We start from the raw sequence: 8,676 nt of genomic DNA on the forward strand, positions 1-8,676 counted from the left end.
GATTCTGCACATAATATGGCAAAATCCATTTGATGAAATCTTACACAGCTCTCGAGTTACCCAAACCTGAAATGTATCAATAATAAAAAAAAAACAAACACTGTACTATTGTTGCCTTTCAGGATTGAGAGAAAGACTCAACAATGGAGAGAATATCATATGTGCGGAGGGATACATGTGGGAGTTGGAGAGAAGAGGTTTTGTACGCTGTGGCGATTTCACTCCGGAAGTAGTCTTGGATCATCCGGAAAGAGTCATTGCTATTCACGAAGAGTTTGTGTTGTCAGGAAGTGACGTTGTTGAAGCTTACACAGTGAGTTCTTAAGTTTTGATTTCCCCCTCTTATATACGACACTGTCAAACTGGATGATCCAATAATGGCGACCTCAACTCTAAATGGGGCTATAATTAGTAGGCTTTAGTCCATTCAAGACGAATAGTATATAGTATATAATGACACGCTACGTAATTTTATTTTTCAATTTGACACGTAACTTTTCGTACTTCCTTCCTTTCTTTCTTTCTTTCTTTCTTTCTTTCTTTCTTTCTTTCTTTATTTATTTATTTATTTATTTATTTATTTATTTATTTACTTATTGGTTTACTATTTAACTTTTGTATGTTTCTTTATCTCACGGAATGAGAATATATATATATATATATATATATATATATATATATATATATATATATATATATATATATATCTAGGTTTTGTCTCCTTGAAGTACGACATAAAATAAATAGGTATATCAAGTTTAGAGATGGACAGTAAAAACATATCATAAATAGTCGAATAAACATCACTCTCCACACGGGGGGCTCGGGTCCGGGTCAATCTGCGACAATACAGAGTTATAGTTGCTCACCGAACGGACACCGAACGAACGACTTACCGATCACGTGATCAGTTTTTTCTCGCGTCCTCTCGTCTAATCTCGTCACTCCGGAATAGAAAGAGGAGGCGGAGCTAATATGATATAACGCAATGAAAGTTCTGTCCGATGACGGGTGGGGGGATATCACCTCTCCAAAACTTACCTTATTATATGAGATCTTGAGATTCTTATCCAATCATCGATTGCTCGTTTGACAGTTCGCTTGTGAACAGTTAGGAGACCATCTCTGCGGGTGGTTGGATGGGAGCATCACCCTTGAATCATATACCTATGATGTTCGCATGGGTGTACGATCCGATAGTGATGTCGTTTCTTCTTCTCTTTACTAGCCTATCCTGCTTCTTTGGTTTGTGATTGTATTTTTGACAGGGGATATTTTTTTTCTGTAAATTTTCTGCCTGTTTGTTCTTGGTTATTTATAATTTAGCTTATATCTTTAGGTTATGATTTTGATTTACATTTGTACTATTTTTGTTAGATTGCTTGTTTTTTTGTTTCAGCGGTCTCTCATATAACCTCATTTGTGTTGGAAGAGACCTAAAGCAATAAACAAACAAAAAAAAAAAAAAGACCATCTCTTGATTTATGGGCAGGCGGCTTTGCGTAAAGGCGGTGAGTGTTGTATACATTAAAGAGTACCGCTGACCGATGGGTAAATAGTGATTGTGTAACCCAAAAGCCCTGCCGACTCGACTGCAAGGTCTTGTATGTAATAACTGCGTCACCATATCAACGCTCAGGAATTAATTAGTGAGGACTCTCAGTATATATATATTAAAAAAAAAAAAAACAACGCTTTTGAATCACACGAGATAAATCAGTGTGCTCGTCGCATTGAGAATTGAAAAATGAGATATAAATCAAGAAAACCGACCGGAAAATAAAGAAACTATCATTAAATTTAAAAAATTGAGCAATATTTTTTTCAAAATCAATCTACTAGAAAAATTTTTTATTTCTAAATCTATTTTTGTGAAACAAAGATAAATGTTCTCCTTTTTGCAAGCTGTTCAACAATGTGGTTTTCAAATTTATCGTATACGTAATCATTTGGAAGCTCCGAGAAAGGTATTTTTGTGTAATCTCTTTCACACACACGCGCGCACACACACACACACACACACACACAAACATATACAAACAATACACAAACAATACACATCCCTGGTCATCTATTGCCTATATTATTAATGTTAATATATACATCCCATGCTGATTGTCACTACCCCCCCCCCCCCCCCCCCCCACCCCCAACCATTTCCACCATCCAAGTACCAGCGGCCTTTTCTCTTTGATTTCGTATCATGGTCTACCCGAAACCCAACACCTCGATCGTTTGTGGGTCAACCCCCCCCCCCCCTCCCCCCACCTTCGCCCGTAATCAATTTATAATTTTCTCTCTGTATAGAGCGCCACGTGCACAATTATATACTATTGAATGACACTGACCTTGCCCCTCCCCTAACACAAGCCAACAGCAACCCAAGCTATCCTCTATCACGTGACCTTAGATCCGATGCTGCATACCGCTTGAGAGTCTTCACTATCCGGATCTCGTTCATGGTCACGTGAGAAGGCTATATCCGTTCGGGTTCGGCGTTCGGCGTCTCGTTCGACCCGATTTCGTTAAAACTGCATCTAACGTCAAAGCTATCCAGGTCGCTTTTCGAGACAAACCCTGAGGAAAAACTCCCATGGGGACGAATTTCAGAGTATTTATAATATATATATATATATATATATATATATATATATATATATATATATATATATATATATATATATATAGATATATATATATATATATATATATATATATATATATATATATATACGGTTATGTGGTCTAGTGGTATGACACTCGCTTTCGGATCGGAAGGTCCTGGGTTCGAGCCTCGCGCTCGGTGCATAGATTGAGTCTTTGGAAAAGGCTCTTTACTCACATTCTCTCACCGTACTCAGGTGTAAAATGAGTACATGGTCGTTAACAGCGTTGTCCTTGTCCGAAAAATTGTAATATTGCCTAACAGGTGCCATGCCCCGTCCTACATGTTAAATGATGCTGTTGACCAGGGACCCCTTGTAAAGCGCTTTGAGCACATTTAGTGGATATTGCTCTATATAAAGCTCAATTTTAAAAATTATTTATATATATATATATATATATATATAAATGTGTGTGTGTGTATGTGTGTGTGTGTGTGTGTGTGGGTGGGTGTAGTCCGTAATACATGTGACTGACTCATCCATCTGGTAGCTTATCGATCCGTTTGTGGACGGATTTAGATGGACGTTGACCGCTTGCATCACAACTAGGTATGTTTAATTGATTCATTGATGTTGGAGGCCAATTCAATGACTAATAGCGTTTCTTTTCATTTATGGTTTTAAAAAAACAAAACAAAACAAAAAAGACAAACAACAACCAAAAAAAAAAAAAAAAAGAAGTAAGCCCACTTCGACTTAATTTATCGACTGATTAAAATGAACCTTGATATTTCAAAAAGGTAAGACGTTTTAACCAGTTTGGGACCGCCTTAATCCGCCCTGTAAAATGAAATCGCCATATTGACAAAAGGTCATCATCATCATTGCCTTTTTCACCCTGGGTCAGGGTATAGGCCACAGACAAACAGTTTCCATCCTTCTCTATCCTGAGCCAACTTTTTTATCTCATTCCAGGTCTTACCACTTCTCTGTATATCAGCTTCTTTAATTCTTCTCCATGTTCCTCGTGGCCTTCCCCTTGATCTTCTGCCCTGAGGGTTCCAGTCCAATACTTTCTTTGTTATAGTTGAGTCATTCTTTCTAAGCGTGTGTCCAATCCACCTCCATCGTCTTCTTCCTATTTCCTCTCCCACTGGTTTCTGCTGTGTTCTTTTCCATACTTCTTCATTTTTTATTCTATCCATCCATTTTATTCTGAGTAGCTTACGCATGCACCTGTTTACGAAAATCTGTACCCTCCTTATACATGCCTGTGATGCGTTCCAAGTTTCACATCCATACAGTAGGACAGACTTCACGTTTGAGTTGAAAAGTCTTAGCTTTAGTTGAAGGGAGATATCTTTAGTTCTCCAAACTCTGTTCAAAGATGTGAATGCAGCCTGTTTTGTCAATATAATATGGAGCAGTATACTTTACATACACATACACATACACATACACACACACACACACACATATATATATATATATATATATATATATATATATATATATATATAGAGAGAGAGAGAGAGAGAGAGAGAGAGAGAGAGAGAGAGAGAGAGAGAGAGAGAGAGAGAGAGAGCGCCAAACAACTGGACATTTCTGTTTTCAGCGACCTTGACCCTTGTTATGTCAAAACCAAAAAGCCAAACTGGTGACAGGCTTTGTGTTGAGATTGACCGTATGCCTTACCAGGAGCAGTCTTTGCTTATAAATCAATACGTGTTTTATGAATGTCGGTGGAGGGGAGAAAAGATTTTCGAGTGGTGAGAATGGCGTATTGGGTATTGTCACAAAAGACACATTTCTTGGGTTAATAAAGCCCCTGATATAATACAAGGTCAAACGTTTGCTACTTTATGTTGGTGCTAGTAAATGAAAATATCATGTGATATAGCATAAAGAACGTTTCATGATTCATAGAAAATTTTTTAAAATATTAAACGTGGCCAATCGTCTCAGAACAGTATTAACTTACGGTAGACCAGACATATAAAATCCAATTTGATAAAGTATGAGGGGGACAGCATTGTTTTTAAATCTAACAAACAAACAAACAACAACAAAACGAAAAAAAAAAACCCCAAAAAATTAAAAGTTCTTACTAATTTTGACTTAAAGCTTTCTTTTTTTTTCATACTGTTCATTCCGATGTAATACTAGATTGACGCGATGTGTCACAATGACCACACTTGGTATTTAAAATTGGTAATACAATGTATCCTCTCTCGTAAAGAAACGAAAATATCATACAGAAAGGGGTGTTTCTTTTTTCGAAACCTGCCGAAACCCGACGAAACCGGACAAACTTATGGGAAGTAGGCAGCAGCAGTGGGGAGTAAACCAGGAACTCAGGGAAGTGTACACCAGTGGTCAGTGAACCTGGGACTATGGGAGGAGGAGGGTGTGTCTTTTTTTTCGGCGAAACCCGACGAAACCGGAAGTAGGCAGCAGTGGGGAGTGAATCTGGGACTATGGGAGGAGGTTTCGTAAAAAAGAAACACCTAGAATTGATCCCTGTGGCACCACCTTTGAAACTTCTTCCCCCTGACTCTGAACTTCTATTTTAACTTGTTTTTTTTTTCTTTTTCATAAATAACTTTTAACAAATTTTGTAGATTTTGTGCCACCCCATTTGCCGAAAGTTTGCTAATTAATATGTCATGTGGCAAACAATCAAATGCTTTAGATTAATCCATCAGGATTGCGGCTAGGTCTACATATTGTTTATTGTCTAACGCCTTCTTCGAGTCCTCAATTAGTTTCAAAAGTATTGTCTAACACCAATGCTTTTTTTTCTAAATGCACACAAATATACCTCTACCCGTGAAAGATGATTTCAAAATGATCTGATAATTGTTGAAAGTTTTTTTTTTTAAATTTGGAAATGATTGGTAAAATACAAATGGGTCTATCTATATATAATTTTGTATGTCGAGAGGATCATTTTTTTTTTAAAGGGGAGTAACTTGTGCTCATTTTGTCTGGAAAAACATTTGTTCTGATTGATTCATTTATTATATTAATACATACAAATATAATTTGGTTACTACTTGTAAGCTTGCGGCGTTCAGTCTTACAAGTTTTGACTCGTCTATGCAGGCAGTTTGATGGTACCACGGCCAAGCTTTAATAGAGAAAGTTGCTCTTTCAGTCTTTTAGGAATGCCGATTAGCAATTTTATATTTTTACCAAAATATTCATAAGCCATTTCTCATCTATTAGCATCATCAGCTGTTTGATCGTGCCTTCGTCATCTGCAATTATACCTTTTTATTTTAAGTTTCGTACTAATATTTAGCCACAAGTAATTTGAACTTTAATAATTTCTGTTTCTATTTTTTTAGATGATCCAAATTTGACTGGCCCGCTTGTCTATTTTTCTAATGTTTAACCCGCCATTTTAAGGTTCATTTGGGAGGTCCCGTAAACTCAGTTACTTCACTCGCAAAGGGACTGAGATCTGTCCCGGGTGCAGTCGAGATTTTTTTCTGACGCCCCCCCCCCCCCTCTCGCCCTGACCACCGAGCAGTGATTGGGTAGCTGGATCTATCAGATATGGCGGAAAGTACTTTGTGATAAACTAGCGTCCTATCCGACGGGTAGCAGAAAATTGCTTGAAAATGGTATTGTCCGTTTCACGCTATAGAAACCGGGATAAATTCTGGTTCCATGAGCCTAATTGCACTGAAGGACTACTTTTTAAGATTCATTTTACAAATTTCGTTTGTTTTTTTCCTATCTGTACTATCATAGTATTATGGACATCGGGAAAAGCTTCGGTCTATTGGAAGAGAAGATGACCTGGAGAAGGTTAACATGAATTCATTAAAGATGGCGCGTGAGGTGGCAGACAGGTATGGCTTGCTGATGGCCGGTAATATTTGCAATACCACCACCTTCACTCCTGATGACGAGGAATCAGCTAAAAACACAGCTGAGGTTTTCAAGGTCTGTATAATTGTTACTTCGAGATTGATTAAAACCCAAACCATTATTACTTTTATGGAATTTAATAAAGATTTACAATACTTTACCACTTATTATGATACAAGAACCAGTCAAATATATGAAATTTAAGAACGACTTAAAACACACTTAATTGATTGGAAAATAAAAATTTACCCTTTATATTATTTCCATATATTCGCTTAAAACCCCAACAGCAACAAAGACTATCTATCTATCTATCTATCTATCTATCTATCTTAATCACTATCAAACTATCTATCTATCTATCTATCTATCTATTATAATATTACTATATATATATTATATATATATATATATATATATATATATATAATTATATATATTACTATATATATATATTATTATATATTTATTATTATTATTATTTTTATTATTATTATATTATTATTATTATTATTATTATTATATTATTATTATTGTTGTTGTTGTTGTTATTAATATGAAACTATATGAAATGATATTCTAATTTATTATTGAAGGAACAAGTTTTGTGGGCGGTGGCAGGTGGTGCTGATTACATGATAGGAGAAACATTCAGCGACTTCCAAGAGGCCAAAATCGCGTTAGAGGTCATCAAAAAGTATGGAAACGGTAAGTGACTAACGATATTCATCATTACTGCTGTTACGGGCCGTCAATACATCAAAATGGATAATAAAACATTCATCTCTTGAGGAGACAATCGCATTTTTAAATATTCTTTTTTTATGTTTCAACAAGTGAGATATTTGTTATCCCCTTGAAAATGGATAGTATTGTTTGTATTTGTCTGACTTTGTGGTTTAGTGGTTATGACAATAGAATTATGACCTGAGGATATCGGGTTCAAACACCGTAGAGGATGGCGCAAAGTTGAATTCTCAGAGAGAGCTCTTTGCCCATATATTCTTACTCAACCCAGGTGTAAAATTAACACCTGCTTAGAAAAAGCCTTCTCTCTCTCTCTCTCTCTCTCTCTCTCTCTCTCTCTCTCTCTCTCTCTCTCTCTCTCTCTCTCTCTCTCTCTCTCTCTCTCTCTCTCTCACACACACACACACGTACACACACACACACTCTCTCTCCCACACACTCACACACACACACACAAACAAACACACACAAAAAAGATAAAGACCTTATTCGTTTTGTGTCTAGTCCGATATATACGTTGCTGTTTGCTTGGGCCTCCTTGCAAAACGTTTTGAGCAGATTCTATTTAAATATCACAATAAACTGTACCTTTCTACAGGGATGCCGGCAGTGATAACGTTGGTGCCTTACAGTCCCGATATCACCACAGACGATATTCCATTCGAGGAAGCCCTGAGAAAACTGGAGGAACTGGGGGCTGATGTGGTGGGTCTCAACTGTGGAAGAGGCCCAGCGACAATGATTCCATTGTTGAAAAAATGTAGAAAAGTATGCAAGGTGAGAAAAGTCTAATAACTGTCAAATTATGGAATAACTTTGCCAGCATTGTGCATTTGGAACACCGTGGGTATTTTCAGCCTATTTTACAGTTACAGTGGAATCCACATAAGCCAACCTTGCAAAACCAGAAAGATTGGTTGACTTTAACTCTCTCCTTACCAGCCATTTTCAGGATTTTCCCCAAAACTTCACACCCAACTAACACCAAAAAAAAGAGATTTTTTAATCACTCAATTAGTTCTTGAGATACATAATTTCTTCAGCATAACATGCTCTACAACACACTGTTCATTTTCTTCAAATTCTATGATGTACAAGAGAATTTGAATAAGAAAAATGTTGGTTGTATCGAGACGATTTTCCTTTGGGTGGTACGGAGAGGGTTAAGCAAGGTTGACTTTATCCATTATCAATGGAACAGACTTAGATGAAGAACAGAAAACTTGGGACCATCAAGAGGTGTTGACATAAATCAGAAGTTGAGTTTATGAGGATTCCACTGTATTTACCTTATTAAAAGACTTTATATCTTACCAAGGGGTATTAGTGGATTTGTCGAATAGTATGTATACTTCTTTGGGGGTCCCGATAGCTCAGTTGGAGAGCACTCGCTTCACAATCAAAGGGACCGAGGTCGATCCAGGGTGCAGTCGAGATTTTTTTT

At 36.8% G+C, this 8,676-nt stretch overlaps 1 protein-coding gene across 1 annotated transcript in view; it reads left to right on the forward strand.

The window, feature by feature from the left end:
* The first annotated feature begins 104 nt into the window (after positions 1–104).
* The window catches only part of LOC144969336 (S-methylmethionine--homocysteine S-methyltransferase BHMT2-like), an 11,378-nt gene continuing 2,806 nt past the window's right edge, over positions 105–8,676 (forward strand). The window contains exons 1-4 of the mRNA XM_078908446.1: positions 105–313; positions 6,366–6,560; positions 7,082–7,193; positions 7,831–8,009. Of these exons, the coding sequence (XP_078764572.1) occupies positions 176–313; positions 6,366–6,560; positions 7,082–7,193; positions 7,831–8,009 (624 nt within the window). The 5' untranslated portion in view covers positions 105–175. The remainder of the gene's footprint in view (positions 314–6,365; positions 6,561–7,081; positions 7,194–7,830; positions 8,010–8,676) is intronic.

The sequence above is a fragment of the Berghia stephanieae genome, chromosome 3 (assembly GCF_034508935.2).
Source record: "Berghia stephanieae isolate SIO BIC M18660-M18661 chromosome 3, UCSD_Bste_1.3, whole genome shotgun sequence".
Taxonomy (NCBI): domain Eukaryota; kingdom Metazoa; phylum Mollusca; class Gastropoda; order Nudibranchia; family Aeolidiidae; genus Berghia; species Berghia stephanieae.